General features: G+C 39.6%; 1 protein-coding gene across 2 annotated transcripts; it reads left to right on the plus strand.

The window, feature by feature from the left end:
- The first annotated feature begins 163 nt into the window (after window positions 1-163).
- Window positions 164-19,047, plus strand: c2h15orf39 (chromosome 2 C15orf39 homolog). Of its 2 annotated transcripts, none has more exons than XM_032582714.1 (3): window positions 164-182; window positions 9,667-12,851; window positions 17,742-19,047. In XM_032582714.1, exons 2-3 carry the CDS (start codon window positions 10,598-10,600, stop codon window positions 18,818-18,820), a joined length of 3,333 nt encoding a protein of 1,110 aa, XP_032438605.1. In that variant the 5' UTR covers window positions 164-182; window positions 9,667-10,597; the 3' UTR covers window positions 18,821-19,047. The 2 variants fall into 2 exon arrangements, with proteins under 2 accessions (XP_032438605.1, XP_032438598.1); XM_032582707.1 differs by lacking the exon at window positions 164-182 and adding an exon at window positions 3,342-3,739.
- Window positions 19,048-19,914: the final 867 nt, after the last annotated feature.

Here is a 19,914-nt window from a genome sequence, read left to right on the forward strand (position 1 = left end):
TTCAGGAATACGTGCAGCCTGTGAGACTGATGCAACTCAAACAGTCTCCAGGCTCATCATGCTGTTGTGGCCTCTGGGAATCTAAAGAAGGATTTCATCAGAAACTGCATCCTGAGAGATCACCTGCTCTGTTCCCTGTGTCAACACAACTCTCTTTAAAGGCTTCGGAGGGATTGAAAAAGGTAAACACATCCTGGATTCAGTCAGGAGAAAGTAGAAATTGCTGTGGTTTATCAGCACTTTTCTGTTTTCAATAGGAAATGTGACAATATAGGCACAGAAAAATACTGATAATGCAAAGTTACTGTTTTTGGTTCAAATATAAAAAAGTAAATACGCAAACCCTGTAGCTACACTGTAAGGAAAATGAGCAGCAATATGGAGCTTTTGGATTTGGTTTGCTTTTCTCCACCAGAATATGATTAATGTTCACAAGAAGAAGAAACAAAACCAAAAACTGGGACAGGAACACTTTTCAACCTATTACAAACAACTCAAATATTGGTTTTGTGAAAGGTACGTAGGTCAAAAATTGACAAACAAACAAAATCAGAATCTCTGATATTTCACATATTCACTTTTTCAGAACAAGTTTCAAATATGGTGCCTCCTTAAATCCAAAAATCAAAATCTCTGATCTCTTGATAAAGTTGCACCATATGCCTGACAAGTGTATGCGCTTTTTTTTTTTTTTTTTACATTGTATGTTTGAAGATTTGTCCCTAGATACCTTGTGTTGGTAAGCCTTAGGCTCTAATGCCATGGTAACTGGAAATAGGGGAGATGGGAAAAAGCTTGGCAGGGGAAACAAAACCCCTGGCACATCAGACAACCCCCCATCTTCTACCTACAGAGCCACTGGGACCGATGCAAGCCACCCACTTGTCTAGACTAAACTGTGACAGCCCCTGTGGGACACATAAATTAGACTCCGGCTCACAGGTGAAAAAGGAAAAGACATGATGCAAGCGCAACAGTAAATTGACTCATTTAATGGTTAAATCAAGTGAGCAGTGGAATAATTCAGCCTCTTTTTAAAACATCTCATCAGTCATTTTATATAGAATCAAACAAGACAAGAAAACTAATTTTAGCTTCTTTGACCTGAATGAGGAGACAAAGTTGCTTCTTTAGATTTTTGGACACACAGATAAGAAATGAAAAGCGGGTGATGACATGTGACAGCAGGTAAAACACTGTTTGTTTGCAGTAATGACAGACGTGATTTTAACTTTGGTCAGCTAAAGTCAACCATTAACTACATTGAGATGTGCTCAACAAATGGGAAAACACAACTTTCTTTCAAAAGGGTTTAGACTTTCACAGTATGCTTTCTATTTTAAATGTTAGCATAGGTGAACAGACGTTAATGTTGGTTCTGCTGTGAAATAAACTCAAACTTTCAGGTTTGGCGCATGGATGTTATTTTAGCAGGTGTTTTGAAACTGAGAGTAACTCTGATGTTAAGCATAGCTGCACTTTTAGGTTATAAATGTCATCAGGTTTTTAGATGCCATGCAGTAATCTTTTCAGCAACACACCCATACATTTAGTTACTGTAATAAACATTATATTTGGAAAAGACATAGTGAGCTGCTTTATCAGATAGTGGTGCAATTAATCTGCCTTTTTTAAAAAAACAAAAACAAAAAAAACAACTAGTGATTTGTTTAAGAATTCATATTCTTTAAATTTTCACATGTTTTCTTGTGCTATAGCCACAACTTTAATGTATTTTACTGGAATTTTAAGAAGTAGGTCAATGCATAAAAGGAAATTGCACATTGTTTTCAAAAACTGTTATACATTATACAGAGCCACATTTCCCCACAATACCCCTGGTTAAGATCCAGTCTAGCAAGTTTGCTTCAGAAATAATTAACAAAAGTTAGTAAATAGAATCCCATTGTATCAGACTAAAGACAAAGAGGTTCTGGGGGCCTTGGAGATTAGTTGGAGTACATTTGTGAACAAACAACATCAAGAAGAGCAAGGGTATACCAGCCAACAGAGATAAAGTTGAAGAGAATGGAAAATCACTGTTGGGCTATAAAACAATCATCTGCCCATCCAGAGGCTGGTGCCTATCTCCAGTGGACATTGGGCGAGACTCTGGACAGGTCACCAGACCATCAAAGTGCAACATAGCCATGCAAACACACACCTAAAAACAATTTGGAGAGACCAATTAACCAAACAGTCATGTTTTTAGAGTGTAGATAACCCACATATGCACAAGGAGAACATACAAACGCCATGAGATTTGCAGGACCTTCTTACCACAAGACAAAAATTTAAAATTAAACTTTTAATTTTTTATTCACAACACTGATCACAACACTAAGCAAAATCCTTAGAGAAAATCCTTCTTGTTTACAAGAAGATGCATGGAGCTAAATGCAGGATAATGACGGCAGCCTGTTAGAACTAAAATGAAATGAAAGAATATTCAAAACTTAGACTGGCTTAGTTCTTATTAATCCAACTGAGTGTCTGTGTCAAGATTTTAAAAATCTGACTGGGACCGAGAAGCTTTGAAAAGAATGAACATGAATAAAACAATTTTTAAACAGTAACCACAAAAGAGGTTTAGCTGTAACAGGACACAGATTTTCATTTTGAAAACCATGAATTACTTCTTCTTACTTTCTTAACATTGGTTAATCTTTGTTTTGGTTTCTCACACAAAAATCCAAAATGAAAAATACTGACTTTCTATGTATTTTTATGGTTTTAAAGCTTTTTCGCACCCTTTCGCATTATAAAATGTACAGAAATTTTAGCCTAAAATTTTTAGCCTACAAACAGTAAAATAGTAATTTTAATATAATCTTAGGCATATAGAGTATCTTCACTGTCCATTTTTATTCATACATATCTGAATTTCAAATATTTAAAACTGACGATTGCACCTCTAATAAACCATAAGTTGTGGAAAAAAAGGTAAAAATGTTACAGTTGGTTCCTTATCTCTTGAATTACTTATTAACTTTTTCGTCTGTCTGCTTTGCTTAAAGTTTTCAGTATTGCATGGGGTATTGCATCCCACACAGCAGCATGCAATGTGAGGTCTCTTCTCTTATCTACAGAGAGCGGCAGGAGCCTCTATTTGATTATAAAGTGCATTTGAAGAACCTCGGGGTCACGGGTTTACGAACCTTTTTTTTTTTCAGAATTTTGGCGGATTGTAATGTCAGCGGGGGTAAAATAAAAAAAAAAAATTAAATGGAAGCGACGACTACCCTTCCGTCTGGTGACCGCGATTCCCCGAAGGATAAGGAAAGTCGGATTTGAGGACAGAGGGAGGCGTGACACCAATAGAGGAGCGCGATCTGTCAATGAACAAACATTCAGAAGTCCCAACTTCAGTTTAGGTGCCAGCTGTCCGCCGGGTATTAGGGATATACAGCCAATAAAAGCGAAGGAGTCACCAGCGGGAAAACATCCCATGTGAGGAAAACAAGCCCTGGTTTGACTCTGGGTATAACTCCGCCTATTGATCAAAGACCATCCTCCACCCTTTTGTCTTTTCTCTACTTTGTTAACTTCACTAAAAGCCTCGTGGATTTGGGGCCAGCTGCGCAAACCTTTTGGCATGCCTCCGTTCTTACTTGGTGGGATTTTAACGCATTGGAGCTGAATAACAACATAAGCTGATTGGAGATTTCTGACCCTATTTTATTATCATTAAATCGACTTTCATGGAGTTTATGGGGAGATTATTTACGAAAGCGAAAAGGTAAGACTATTTGTTTTTGTATATTAAATTGTTCAGTCTGGGTGATGGCAAACTTTTGAAGAGGCAAAACACAATCTCTAATCCAATTCTCCTAAAACAATCAAAGCAATGACACACGTCCTGAGCGGTTGAAACGCTGTTTTTTTTTTTTTTTTTTTTTTGCCACTGTGTGGTTTCTTCTTTTTAATTTAACCATGGCTGACGGCGCTCTGAAAGCAGCCTGTATGAAAATAAGCCGCACAATGATCGAAAGCTAAAACTCGTCAATTATTTCCATATTATTTGCGTCCTCCTTCTATCAAATTAAGCCGGGGCAGTTGGGGCAGGCAGGGACAACGAGCCTGTGTTTACTCATTCCTCAAAACATGCAAACCATCCGGATACCAGGAAAAGCTGAGAGGCAACTTTTTTCCCTCTCTCAACATGAAGTTCCGTTTCAGACTGAGTCACTTTTTACTACATGGCGGAAATAATCATTTCTCCTATCGCGAACTTAGGTATGTAGCAGCAAGAATAAATAACGACAGTGATGTGAAGTTTTCAGTGCATTCTCAAGGTCTCGCGTGGTTTGTGGCCTGTCAGTGTGGACGGTTTGCTTTCGGAAGTCACACTCCATCACCCTTGCCCTACAGATCATGGGAGTTGGGGGTGAGCGCACGGGGACGCACGCGCGTGCACACACACACTTCAAGCCTGCGCCCCTGACAGCGCGCGCCTTCCGTCCGTCGAAAACAGCTCTTCTGCTGCTGCTGCTTCCTCCTCCATGCACAGAAACCACATTTCTCCTCTCTCTACAGATAAGCCATCGCCCTGTGTGTGTGTGTAATATATATATAAATATATATATATATATATATATATATATATATATATATGTAATATATATATATATACATACACACACACATTTTCTCTCTCTCTCTCTCTTTGTCACTGTGAAAGGTGTCAACAGGATGAAGTGATAACATCTGTTAGCGTTGCAGGCCAGTGTAAGGCAAGAGGTTGGATGAAACCATGTTGTGTCTAATCCTGTACATCTTCATTTTGGTTGTATAGGCTACGGTTTTTTCCGGATGCATATGTGATCATGGGATTTGATAGAGCTGCTTCAGCGCATATTTTCAGATATTTTCGGTAGCTTCAGTTTGACAGCTGGTCATAACACATCAGGGGTGTGTGCTGTGCTGTGACTAAAGAGGGTCTATGACAGTTTTAAAAAACTGCTTGGCCTCCATATGTATTACCGTTGGGTCAAAAAAAGTCTCTCTCTTTTTTTTTTTAACCACACTTTGAATGTTACTTTTAAGAGATAAATAAAAGAAATCATTTAAATTAAACAAGTGCAACATGCAGTTTTCCAATAATATGTACATCCATCTACTGGTTTCCTCATCTAACAGCTTCAGGAGGGAAGCCCAAACATCTCTCTCCCCTGGTGACCCACACAAGCTCACCCTGAGGGATGTGTAGTCCCTCCAATGTAATCTGGATCTCATTCCAGTTAAAAAAATTTTAAAAAATTCGCCTCACTTTTAAAATCATGAATTAACTGATCTTAACCACATTTCCCAGAAAGGCAAGTTCAATTTCCCAAGAGCCATTCATTTCTGATTACTGCCAGACCTATAGAATTAAAAACAAATCTGTTAAATTGAACCTCTCTGACAATATGAAAGAAAGTGAAAGTTCTCAAAAGGTAACACATCGGGCCCTGACCTAAAGAATTGCAAGAACAGATGAGCGACAAAGTCATTCAAGGTTACAAAGTCATTTTTAAGGCTTTGGGGCCTTTATCCACAAAGGGAGAAAACATGGAACACTGATGAAAATTCCCAGGAGTATCTAACCTACCAAAATTACTCCAAGAGTGCATTGACAACCTCATTCTAGGCTACCCTAACCCTAACCCAGAAAAACAAACCAAACATCATCTGCAACACTGTAGATCTCACTTACCTCAGCTAAGGTCAGTTTTCACAACTCGACAATAAAAAAAGAGACTGCACAAAAATGGCATCCATGGCAGAGTTACAAGGAAAAGCCACTGGTGACCAAACAGAACACAAACACATTGCATTTCCCCAAAAAAACATTTTTATGATCCCCAAGATCTTTGGGGAAAAAAATCTGAAAATTGTCCATTCCATTACATAAAGTCAACACAGCTTTTCATAACATTGACTTCAAACTGACAGCTCTACATGGTGTTTGTAGTGTGATGGTGTTGGGCTAGCCATGAGTTTTACTGTCTTTTAGGAAATCCTGAAGAAACATATTAGGTCATCAGAATGTGATAGGTTCAAAGCCACTCAAGAACAAAAGAGAATTTTCTGAAACACAAATGATCCACCCCTGACTGGCTCAAAAACAATAAACAATTAATTAAATAAATAAATCCATGCAGGTTTTGGAATGGCCTAGTCAAAGTTCAAATCTGAAACCTATTGAGATTACCTTAAACTGAGGCCTGACTAAAACAAAGAAGTTTTAAAGAGTAGAAACTTCAGACTGATTGCAGACCTCCTCAAGGATTAAGCGGTGAATGATTATATTTGGATGTTTGATTGAATTAAACAATTGTATTGAATGCATGGTAAAGTAAGTAATGTGTAATTCTGATCATTTATATTAAAATATAGTTAACTTTTACTGTTATAGAAAAAGCACCGTATAAATGTTACACTTTCTGATTCAATATTTTGAATCAAAATTTGAAAAAAAAAATAAACTTCTCACTTCTCAGTGGCTAATTTTATTTATGTAGGCTCTTGTGACCCCAAATATTGGTTGATATACAAGCATTGCAAATAAACCAGTAACACTGATGTATAGATAGGCACCAATGACATGCCCAGGGACTGCACTTGTTAATGTCTAATTGGCTCAAATTAATGATCAGTGGGTCAAATACAGAAAAACAATAGTTTTTCCCCCTCTTCAGTAAATTAATCAAAACTGAGAACACCATGCAGCGTTGTTGCTATCCCCATTAGTCATGATTAAATAGACAAAAGATATGAATTATTTTTATGAGAAGGAAATCAGCGAAATATGTGGCCTGCAAATAGTCTGACAATTTGTCAAATACCCAGTAAGCCTCATTTAATGTATTTACCAGAAATGATGTGAACTAACCCTGATTTGACCTGAAGCCTATTCTCTTTAAAGTGATTTGAGAGATCACAATGTTCCCTCCCTCATGGTACTTGCAGCACTTTGTGACTCACAGCTCCTCTGACAGGGCTGAAGAGGAAACAAGAAAGGGGAGAAGAGCTACTTCTGTATTTTTAACTTTCTACACAGAAGTGGACCGTGGGGCGCAAACCCAGCGACAATGCTGAAAGTGCAGCAATGTTTTTTTTTTAAAATGCAGTTTCGTTTATCTTTTACTTGTGCTTTTGTTTGTTTTTTGAAATGTTGTCAGACCTCATGGCTACCATGGATTTTTTGGGGGTAATGATTTAGATGGGCTGTAAATGATTTGTACTGTAAAATATAAAACATGCCACTAAAGTTGGGTAGTTTATAAATCCGTCTAACAAGAGTAATAAAATGTTAATCACTTTATTAACTTTATCTGCTGGTGATTTCCTGCTGCTAACACTTGACCCACTAGACATCAAGCTAAATGATATGCACTTTCAACTGTTGTTCAGACTAAGGATAATTATTTCAATTTTTTTAAATGCAGTAAGCAGAAGATCAGTAAAAGGATCTGAGTCAGTTCCACCTCGACATTAAAGAAGTGCAGAAAAAAAGGAACTGTTGCGTCTCTTGCAAGTTTTGTGGCAACAAAATGCAGAATAGAAACACAAAGTCCTCTCTGCTGTTTTGCTGTAATAGGTTGTAAACACAAGACAAGGCATGCATGCCAGATTTGGGAACACATTCTGCTTTGGCGAAATGTTCCCACCTGACAGCAACAAGTGATTCGGGCATTTGAAACAACCAAAACAAGCTGATAACAAGTGAAGCATGTTTTAAAAGTAATTTCAGGAATTCCATCGTGTCATAATTCCCACGCTTGAAGTGAAATATCATCCAACCAAATCAACACGCTGTTTAGGAAATTGCTCCCATTCTCTGTTTCTCAGTCACTGCAGTCCTTGCAAAAGTGGTAAATAAATCATCCTCAAGCATTCCTCAGATTGTAACTTTACTGCCACTTGTTGCACAGTGTTTCCACCGTTTCTGTGAATTAGCTGATAAGAGTTGGTGTGATCTGTGTGATAAACCACAAGATTCGTCAAGGTTGCGAAATGTCCTCAAGCAGTTTTTATCTAATGACAACTCTGTTATGTGCACAAACTGGCCATATTTCTTCTAGTTGTCTATACTTCCAAAGTGGGAGAATGTTCAAGATGGCTGTATCAGCTGCAAATACAGGTGCACATCGATACATGTCAATAAGTTTGAAAGGCTAATTTATTTCAGTAATTCAATTCAAAAAGTGAGATTTATCACACTTGTATGTATTTCAACTGTACATTTTTATCAAGTTTTGATGATTATAGCTTGCAGCTAATTAAAACCAAAACTATAGTTTTGCAAAAAATAACAGAATTGCATAAGACCAATAAAAAGGAAGTGCTGTCCTGCTGACAGATATGCCCATATACTGTAGTATATGCATCCAAACCTTGAGATGTGTATTGCATTAATTACTGTTCAATGGAGCAAAGCATGGAGGCGATCAGGCTGTGAAGTATTAAGGAAGCGCAGGCGGCTTTGACACCAGCTTTCAGATCTTCTGTGTAGTTTGGTCTGCCAAATGCAGGGATGCCATTCTCATCAAACAAAGTTCTGGTTCGTTTGCACAGTCATGTCGAAAAATTGTGTCTGTGTTTTGATAAAGCTTGTTGGTAGAGGCAAGCATGCAGCAGTGTTAAAATTTACTGGTGGCTCAATAAAACAATTTGGGCAGACAACCACATGGCATGGCTCCAAAAGTCATCAATGATTGGAAACTTCACACTGGATTTCAAGCAGCATGGATTCTTTGTCTCTCCACACTTCCTCCAGGCTGTGGGAATCTGATTTCTAAAAAAGAAATTGTAAAATTGAATTTAATCTGACAAAACACTTTTGACTACTGAGCAATTGTGGGGTCCTTTATCACCCTGGGCAAGGTAAAAGTATTTTGATGCCATCTCTGGTTCAGGCGTGGCTTAAAACAAACAATGTAATGATTGTAGCTCTTGTCCTGGATACATGCACGTGATGTGGCTCTTCAAGCTCTGACTCCTCCTACAGTCTACACCTTCTGAATCCATCCAAAACTTTTGACAGAGCTTAGCTCCACAAACCTCTCAAAACTACTGTTATCCTTGTTACTTGTGCACTTTTTTTCTTCCACTCAACTTTCCCAATAAATGCTTGAGTAAAGCTTATTAACGTAGCAGTTGACATTGCCTGACTGCTGGATAACTGTGAGTTTATCAGTCTTTCCCTTGTGGTGCTGGCAATAACATGACCATAACTTAACATTTCTGAATTTAATTCTTTTTTACTGGGCTTGTAAGATTTTTATATATCATCACTACATTTTGGGCTCTAGATGGATAAATGTTATTAATCCCAAAAGGGAAATTTGATTAACAGCAGTAATGATGATTGATAGAGCCTGATGGCAACAGGGAGAAATTACTTCCTGTATCGTTCCTTTGAGTATCTGGGTCTAGTAATGATCCAGCCCCTAAGATTAAAGTGGCTGAGATTTGTTCATTTGTCTGTAAGTTCATGAATATCAAAATGAACTGAAATAAAACCTTGAAATCCATCTGTGTTTTTTTTTTATAAATCTATTCTAAACTTGCTTTTGATGATTATTCCTATAGAGAATGTTAGTTTTTAATATTGTAATATTTTGAAATTCATGTTTTATTGTAAATATTGAAATCCTACATTATTTTCATATATTTTCTCAGGTTTGGAGTCATATCAATTAATCGCAACAAGATCGCCAGACGATGAGCCGCGAATCGATGCAGACCCTTTCAGACCCAGTGTTTCGGAGAACGATGCCCTTATTTAACGGAACGGCAGCATCCAGCGGACTCTCAAAACCGCAAGCCATGTCTGGTTTCCTGGGTAAACAGACTCTGCAGTACAATGGAGCCTATTTTACTTATGAGCCCAGAATAAAGGAGAGGGATGGATTCACCCCTCCTTGGAGCCACTCGAAGACATCTCCAATGGATGACCGAAGTCCTGTGAGTAATCTCTCTGGAATGATACAGAACCACATGGCATACAGGAAAGACGGCATTTCTTCAGAGGCAGGTCATCACCTCCCAGTTAAGAAGGGTTTTACAGTTTACACTAAAAGTCCTGAGATAAACAATTCGACAACTGCTCCCTCTGGAGTTATTAGAAAACCAAAACCAGGAGGTGAGAATGCCCCCTCCCCATCTCAAAGTTCTGTTTACCTGGCGATCCCCAAACCAGTTTATGGACTTAGTCCCTGCTGTACTGAACTGGGCTGTGTGATAGGACACCGATACGGCATGGAGCACATCTCTCCTAGGATACCAAACACTGTCTACGAACACGAGTGGATGCAAACCAATGGCCACTACCTTGAAAAGCTTCCTATTCAGAGAAAAGATGCAATGCTGCAGCAGAAAGACTTGCAGTTCGAATGCAGTGCAGAGCAGCTGAAGAGGGCAACTGTGGAGGCCTACACTCCGGGCAGGGTAAGGACACTGCCCTCTGTCATTGAGCCAAGCTACAGCGGCTACTCCTGCACCCCAACTCGCACACTGTTTAGTTCTTTCAGAGAGCCCAGCAGTAGGCAGCTGCAGACCTCCCCCGCAGGCTACCCCTGGCCTGTACGCCCCCCGCCCCACATATGAACATATGACCTCAGAGGTTTATCAGGAATGTTCTCCCATGTCCAAATATGGCCAGCTAGCACAGCACCCAGGGTTTTACTACTCCCAGACAAACGGAGAGGCAGAAAACAGGACACAGAGGAAGGAGAGTGGTAGTAAGCAGGGAGAAGATGGCCCTCTCCTATATAAACACTCAATCCCAAGCCCCCGAGAGCATTATGGAGTTCCTCCGTCGCATCACACTGATATTCCTCTGTCTTGCACTGAAATGTCGCCAAATCATTCCTTTATACAGGGTTATGACTATCCATCGTATACAGTTCCAAGATTTCACTTGAATGCAGGCCAAATCAAAGCCCCTTTAAAAAGGCAAAATTCATTGCCTGCGTTTCATCCAAGTCACATTAATGCTTCCTCATCCAGCCAACACATGGATGTCCCTACAGCCAAAGAGAAACCCAACACCGCTGTGCACATTGACCACCTTCACGGTGCGTCGTCATTCATACGGGTGAACAAAAGCAGTCCTGCCAGATGTTTAAACCCATCTGCTGTCTCGCCATCCAGAATACAAGTTAGCAGGTTTTTCCAACCGTTCACCAGCCTGCACATAGACCCAGCAGTCCATCCACAACCTGCCAGTAACACTGATAGGATCATAGACCATTCCCGTGGTGAAGCTCAAGTAAAACAGTCAAAAAGCCTTCCAGTTTCCCCAGCACCGTGGCTGCCCCCGTCACCCTGCCACAGCTCAGAAAGAACCCATGCAGCTGTGCCCAATAATGTCAGAAAAATTATCTACTCCCCCACTGTTAAAACAGGAAGCAAGCACAATGGGCCAGTGTCCGACGCAGGAACCAGTGACTATAAAAAGTGCCTAAAGAGGAGTGTTTCTCACTCATCTCACCCAGTCAGAATAAAAGATGAGGATGTGTATGAGGTGGAATGCACCAACAACAAACGACAAAAGGTGGAAACGGTGAAAGCTAAGGCAAGTAATAAAACTGACTCTCCTCCTATGCCAGTTATTGACAATGTATTCAGCTTGGCACCTTGCCAGCCGCACCTGCAGGAATCTGGAGTTTCGTTTCCAGGAAGAGTAACTCAGAAAATCAGCCAGACTTCTGGGAAGCACAATAAGCTCAAACAAAATACCAAAGAGAACAGGTTGGTTCAAAATAATCAGGAGTCTGTCATCTGCCTGGAGTCTAAATGCTCATCAGAAACGTCAGCTGATGAGTCATTTGTGGAAGCTAAAATGATTAAAGTGGAAAAAGCAGATTCACCAGATGCCGACACCTCTACAGAGAGTCAAAAGCGTCACAGCAAAGTGGAGATGATGAACGAGCCTGAGGATATTGGATCATCTGTCAGTGTGCCTGTGGCATCAAAAGATAAATGTGAATCCAATGAACTAGAAAATAAGTCTTTATTTGCAAGTGAAAATACGACTTCAGATGAGTTGAAACCTGCTGAATTGATTGTACAAGTAGGCCTGGATAATCCGGATGAGACGACAAAAAAACAGGCAGTTGCATTACAATCACAAGCCAGCGCGTTGTTGCCTCCAGGGAAAGTCAGTTTTAAAAGCATTCCTCCTCATTGTCTTAAACTTTCCACTTACAATATTATCATTCCTGATGGCAAGCACTGCAAGATTGCTCTACCTGCAAAGCAAATTCCACCCCCACAGCCCATAACTGTGCTCACAGCTAAAGAAGAGCCCCAATCCCCAGTACGCAAGCACTTCTTAGAATTGCATCAGTCTCTCTGCAGCTTGATATCCAAATCTGTATCTGCCTCTTCAGAGGAAGACCTCAAAAACTGGCTGTCTCAGCTGGAAATATCTGAGCCTTCTTCTCATTTAAGCAAGGTTCAGAGAGTGCCCTGCCTCTTGGGCGCAAAGGTGAGAGAGGTGTGGATCAACAAGGAGATCAAAGCAGCCCTCCAGGAGGTCCTGAAGAGGCTGAGGGAGTACACAGCTCAGAAGCGCTGTCCTTTTCCGCATGTGATGCGGACGGGCACGGTGTTTCTCCCCATGCTGGTTGTGAAGGAGCTGCTGTTTTCAACAGTCCAGAGCTGCTTCGTCGACAAGGTTCTGCAGGAGCACAAGGTGGAGCTGCGGCCCACAACGCTCTCTGAAGAAAAGATCCTCATCCAGCTTCATAAGCGAGCTTGTTCCTCCAAGCTCAGGAGGCTGATGTCCCTCAAACACCTGCCGGACATTTACACAGAGATGGTCAACCTGCTGTACTACACGGACGTCTGCAAGCATCTGGGTGAGTACATTCTCCCTGCAGACTTGTTTAAATGGGTCATTTATTAAGGACCCACTGCAAATAGATTGCTGTTGTTGAGTTAGAGACTTCCTGCTTTGTTTGGGATCATTTCTCCAGTTCTTCCCTACTAAACATTGTAACAACTGCTTTGGTAAGGAAATTCTTCTTAATTACTCATCAGGACATACTGGACACAAAGTATTACAATGATCATGACTTAGACAGGGAATGAACTGCTGAATGTTTTATGCTTAATTTTGAGGCTTTGGCAGAAGTGTTACCTATTAAGTGGGTGGGTTTGGCAAACCACAGCTCAACCATAACTTTGGAATTCCAGTTGTTGCAACATAAAATATATATTTAAAGAAGCAAACAAGTGTATAATAACCCCTGGAACTTTGAGCATGTACTCATGTTACATTAAAAACCTTTCTATTTATTGGGTTTTGATGGGATAGAAAAACACAAAGTAGGGCATAGCTGTAATGTAGAATGAAAGTTATGCATAGTTCTTAATAGAAATCTGAAAACTGGAAGGCAGATGTGCTTTTTACTCTTAAATAAAATTCAGAGCAATAAATTCCCTTCAGAAAGCTAGGAGTAAATTGACCTGCTTGTAATTTAATCTGACCTCTTTTATGTAAAATAATATTAATATAAATCCATTTGTTCAATGGAGGACTCAAAAGTTTTGATAGGGAACATTAAGAACAAAGAGCATCATGAAAATAAAGGAACACAGCAGATAGGCCAGGGATGGAGATAAAACGATACCAACGTTAAACATCTGACATAGTTGTTTTATAAATAATCTGAAAATGAGTATCTCTTAAACACAAGTTTAAAAGGACAATATCATCCATCTAAACAGGCAGATCTGGTAAGATGGCATTAACAAGAGAAGGAGCTAAGTGGCCCGTGGTAACTCTGGAGGAGATGCAGAGTTCCTCGTGTGAACATAGTAATTCTACTGACAGGACAAATATTACTCATAAAGTTAACAAACATGACCTCTATAGAAGACTGTGAGAGATTGCTGAGGAATAGCAAAAAAGCCATGAAAAGACCACTCTGCAGTTTTTCCTCACGTTGTACAGGGGACTGCTAAAATGTGGAAGTACTTCTTAAAGGGGAATGAACACTTTTGTGGAGCACTTTGACTATAATGAACCATGAACTCTAAAAACAGGATGCTGCAAATAATGTCATGTTTTTAAAAACATACTATAAAATAGGATAAGGTTTTTATATTACAAGTTTTTTGGACATATTACCCCTTTTTAACTTAAATTATTTGTACTTTCCACAAATTTCATTTGAATTTGTGTTTTATCATTTCTTTTTCTTTCAGTGACTGTAACAACATTATCTCTTCATGGCATTTATGAAGTACTGTTCTTGTACCTATTTTTTTTATGGGAATAAAATTATTGCATGGCTACAGAGATGATCATCATCATCTTTTTATTTGTAGCTAACTGCTGCTGTCAATGTAAAACTCTTAAAACAAATTGAAATGTCTTTTTCCATGATAAATAAAGCAACATGATTTAGATAATCCTATAAAAAAGCTGAATGTAGGATAAAGGGCAGAAAACAAGAATGATCTTTGGACCTTTTAATATACCGTTAAATAACTCAACAAAACACTGAATTCAGCTCAAACAGACTTCTGAAAACAGTTTGTGAAGATTATAACATAAAATGGAAAATTGAGTAACTTGGTCCAGTGAAATCTTAAGAATTATCCTTCACATACCTTTTACACAGCATTTTTTAAAGGTTTTAAAGGGCTTTGGCAACATTCTTTTTGCATGTATTAGAAGAACTTTCTCTTTACAAATAAAGAACGTAAACTCAGTATTCGCTTGCAGATTTTTGGAAATCCCCTTTTAATGACCTGCGAGCTGCAGTTCTGTTTTGTAGCCATCCCTACCGTCTGTCTTTTTTTTATTTTTTTTAATTCATTATTTTTAATTCATCTAATCAAATTTTCACTGGTGGCCCCTTTTTTGTGAAGAATGAAGCAAAATTAAAAACAATTATGCAATATAAAATTCGTTTATTTTTTTACAGAATCACCTTCACCTGATGTCCAAAAGAGAGTCCAGGTATATATGTACCTTTCTGTTTTTAATTTCGACCTTAAATTAACCACTCTTTGCTTTCCCATGATCATATAGCAGAAGGTCCTTCTGCTAACTTTCAGCAGCAAATCACAAGAAGTTGCATGACTTTACTGGTAGAGGCCTGGAGGGGGAAGGGTGGCAAGCTTGGCTGATTATAGAAAAATGAAATCATTTGGGAATTTGTTAGCTGACCTCAAAAAAAAAAAGCGAGGGAGGTTGGCGCATGACGTAACCAGAGTAGTCACAGAAATTAGCTTGTCTCTCCTTTTCAAATCACTTAATCTTCACGTTTCAGCCACAAACTTTAATGCTCTTTACTGAATTTCTATGTGAGATACACAAAGTGGTGCATAATTATGTTGTTAAAGGAAGAACATTCATGTTGTTGTTTGTTTTCTTTTATATTTTTACAAATTAAAATATGAGAAGTCATCCTGGGTGTATCTTACTAAGTTTGAACATCCAGTTGATAAACGTTTTGCTCATTCATTTTTGCAAAAAAGCCCAAGTTCAGTCAGATTCAACGGCAAGTTTCTGCCAACAGGGATTTTAGAAGATATTGCAACAGAAGCTTAAGATTTTGTCTAGGCATAGACTAACTAGAATTGTCCTCTACCGTAGTTCTGGGTGTACCAGGTCGTAGTGCTGCTGTAATGTGGACTTCTGCACTGCAGCTTTTCACAAGTCTCTTTCGAGAATTGTCCCGTATTTAGCTCAGTACACCCCTATCAACTCTGACCAGCAAGAAAAGCAAAAGCACGACAGGAAGCAGCCACAGCCCTTGTTTCACAGCAGAGATGGTTTGTTTGGGATCATGTGCTGTTAGTTTTACACCACACAGCATTTTGCATATAGTTGAAAAAATTCAGTTTATGATCTCATCTGAACAGAGTGCCTTCTTTCTCATGTTTGCTGTGCCCTCTGCAGCTTGAGACTAAATACAAATGGAACTTCTTATGGCTTTAAGAATGATTTTTCTTCTTGCCTGTCATCCATAAAGACCAAACATACTGTCCTAACTTAAGGTAGATGAGTTTACAGATATTCCCCCTCCACACCTGGACTCTTCCAGGTGTCGAGTTACAATGGTTCTCTTGGCTGCTTCTCTCATTAATGCTCTCCTTGTCCGATTTAGGTGGACAGCTGTGTTTTGGTGGGTTTGGAGTTGTGCCATATTGTTTCCATTTTCAGATGACAGATTGAACAGTATTCTGTGACATGTTCAATGTCTGCTAGTTTCCTTAAGAAACCTCTGAGAACTGGATGTCATTTAGCGAAATCATAGGGGATTAAATCCAAATTGACGCCACATTTTTCAGATTATTCGGGAAACAAATTTGAAAACCTTCACAACTATGCACTACTTTGTGTTTGTCTTCCACATAACACCATGAGGCAGTATATTTTGGTAGGGTGAGATGGCAGTAAGTAAAATTCACACCTTCAATTCTAAAGATTGTGCTGCCCCGCTTACCTTAATAGTTCAATTTTAGCAACACATGTAGTACTCAAGTAGGTCTTTAAAGGGAATTCAAGGTTACAAGACGTGGTTATTTTTCCTGAACCTGTCCTGAACTTCTGTCCACTGCTGACACTTTTCAGTTCACATGGCTTGGAGGCACTTAAGTTCAGTAAATGATCTTTGCTCCTGTCCTGCTCTTGCCCTCACTGTTGTTTTAGTCCCTGACTGATTGCATCCCCTATAGCAGCCGAGTTTGTTCCAAGCCTTCACATTCACTCTGACGGCCTTCTTTTTCTCCCTTGTCTGTCTGTTCTGTCAGAATGTTTTGTGGTGGAGGATCACAGGTAGACGTTTCTCCGACTCCCATTTATCAGCTGACATCAGTTTCCTATTGTTTCTGTGTGCTGACGAGGTTCCTTTCTAACATTAAACTGTCTGCCTTTCAAGGAAATCTCGCTTGGGAAACCTGGAAAAAAATGTACTCATTATATTTGTTTACCTTTGAATCCCTTCTAAAAGTTCCCTTTTCCAAATCGCTGTCCGGTGGTTCTTCTGAGCACTAAATTAATGCTATAACCTGCTTTGACTCTCTTTCCCTTTTTAGTAAGCAACCTGATTTTTTCCAAACGTGTTATAATATCATCAAAATGATTTGTTACAGTAATTACATTTTAAAAATAAAATGTGCACATTATTTGAACACAGTGAGGTATTTCAAACCTCTACTTTTGTTTATTATGGCTTATAGCTAATAAAAACTTTTTTTTCTTAGAAAAATAGAATATTATGTAGGGAAGAATAAAATCATCTTTAAGGTCAAAATGTTGAGGCTTGCACAATCTTAGAGAGGACTGCTAACTTCACTTATGGTTGACAATGTTTTCATCACATACATTATTGTAATGTACGTGATGAGTTTCTATAGCACCAAACTTTTGTGGAGAGTGTTAATGACTGTCAGCTGGATATCTGTTAAGTCAGCAGTGTTCTCAATAGTTGTGCTGGCCACATTGCAGCGTTTCTGTTTTAAAGGAATAATTTTTCTCTTTATTTCATGGTCTTGTGTAGTAATCTAATTTTCAGAGAAATCATATCATGGGTTTGCATTAGCTGTGAGCCATAATTATCAAAATGTATAGAAACTAAATGTCGTTAATAGATGAGTTGTTTTATTGCACTGAAATAAATGAACCATTTGATGATATTGTGATTTACTGAGATACATCTGCACTGTGTATTCCTGTAGGTGCCATCAGTTGCTCAAACCAGCTTCTAAATGTAATGATATTTGTGTTGCAGGACTAAATATGGATCCTTATCATAAAGAGCAAGATGGGGGCCATGAAGTGTCAAACGCCACCAATCCTTGTGATGCTCTTGCCTCCCCGGCCTCTCCATCGGAGTCGCACCAGCAGACACGCGTGAAGGAAGAGGAGAACGAGTCGTCTCCTAGCCAGAGCAAAACCAAATGCAGAGTAAAGAGCAATTCGAGGCATACGTTTCTGGTTTCCGATGAGGAAGGGGCAGGTGGTGCGGGGCAGGCAGCAGACAAAGAGGATCTGAAATCACTCATAACTAAAACTCCTGGATCCCATCATATAGAGAATGAAGACTCTGATCACGTGGCTGCAGAGGAAGATCTTACAGCTGCTACACAATCAGCTGACAATTCCTGGACATGTCCACTAACGCTGGACGAGCTGTCTCCGTCTCATAGCGATGCTGAAACTGAGAGCTCCTCCAGTCTGTTGACCGACAATCGGCCTTCGGGACATTCTGTCCAATCCAAGAACTGCTCTGGCATGATTCTCAAACTGAGGAAGATGCTCAGCGCGGGGATAAACAGAAAAAGGGCTTGCTACGAAGCCGTGTCGCAGTCCGGGGCGACTGCTGAGCCTTCGTCATCGCAGACTGAAGTTGGAGAGGGTGTAAGTGGAGAGAGCAGCCAACACAGGATGCCTAACGCACTGCGCAGGTGGAAGGGAAAAGGAAGCTTCTGTCATCCTGGAAGGTCCCTCAGAAGTCCCTCTAAAATTAAACAAAGGTCTCTGCTTAAGATCAAATACTGTCCCTATTTGTCGGCCTGCCACAGCGCCCAGCACAGGCGGCGGTGGGTTCTGCGCTCGGCCGTCCAGACGGCCCGGAGGGCCATGAGGTTCTACTACCCGGACTTGGTGGGGAAGAGGATCAGGCACTTGTATGAGGAAGACGACAAATCAGAGGTGTGGTACCGAGGAGAGGTGCTGCGTATCCACGAGGCTCACACCAACCCTCTGAAGACGGTATTCGAGGTGAGGTACGACAGCGAGCCGGAATGGAAGTACTACCTGGAACTGCTCATAGATTACAAGAAGGGCTGGCTTAAAATAGAAGACTAAACATTCCTCAAGCTTTCTTTTTCTGAAGGGTCGTGGGTCACAGAGTGCAACGACGAAGTAAAAATGATGCTGGACTGGATGAGGGGAAGCCATGCAAACTTCCTCCAACAATGCTTTTTCTTGTTTTTCTTTGTAAATGACATTTTGTCTTTGACACAGTGGCTGTAAGGAGTTTACTCAGAAATTACAAATTTCCACCATCATGTATGTAACTGTTCCTTTTTTTTTTTAAAAAAGATAATATGCTCCTTTTAAAAAAATTTTTTGAATACAATGCCACGTGTGTGTATGTTTACAAGACTTAATTTGCAGTAATTAGTTTTCAAAGTGACATTTTTTGGAGCAAATGAAGCTCAACAGGCATTAAGGTACTTTATATGAAGCTGCTTTTTTTGTTTTTCCAAATAACTGGGAATCTTACTGAGATTTTTGAATGGAAGTATATTGAACTCAATATTCTGACATTCATCTATGACTGAACTTCAGATACTTTTTACATTTTTTATAATTTTTTTCCACAAGATTCTTGGAGAGTGAATAGGTTGAACCTTCTTAAGGTCTTTAAAAATAAATGTTTTTATACTGAAAGTGTGTTGCATTTTTTATTCAAAGTCAATTTCACATACTGCCAGATATTTATCGAATTAACAGATACATCATCTGTTCAGAACATGGAAAAAGTCTGGTAATGGGGAATCTATTCCATTTGGCCAAATGCACCTGTATTCTCCTAATGCCTGACTCACTCTGAATCTGGTATGTCTGGCAATAGGAGTGTGAACTTGTGGAAAGGCAGAACTTTGTTGCTGGAAAAAAGGCGTTTGTCACCATCCTGTGGAAGTTCATACTGTTGCACGCTTTCTCTTCTACCACAGTTTGCCTGGATAACCTGCAGTCAGAGCCACCATGTGCTAACCCTGTACAGGAGCATCTTGAATTAGAATATTAAAGTATTTTTTTCTTTAATTCAAAAAGTGAAACACCTGATTCATACTTCACTGGACTGCACAGTGCATCCACTCAGTATCTGCCTGGCCTTGGCTCCTTTTGTATGAATTACTGCATCAATGTAGTGTGACAAAGAGATCATCAGT

This window comes from Xiphophorus hellerii, chromosome 2 (genome assembly GCF_003331165.1).
Source record: "Xiphophorus hellerii strain 12219 chromosome 2, Xiphophorus_hellerii-4.1, whole genome shotgun sequence".
Classification (NCBI taxonomy): domain Eukaryota; kingdom Metazoa; phylum Chordata; class Actinopteri; order Cyprinodontiformes; family Poeciliidae; genus Xiphophorus; species Xiphophorus hellerii.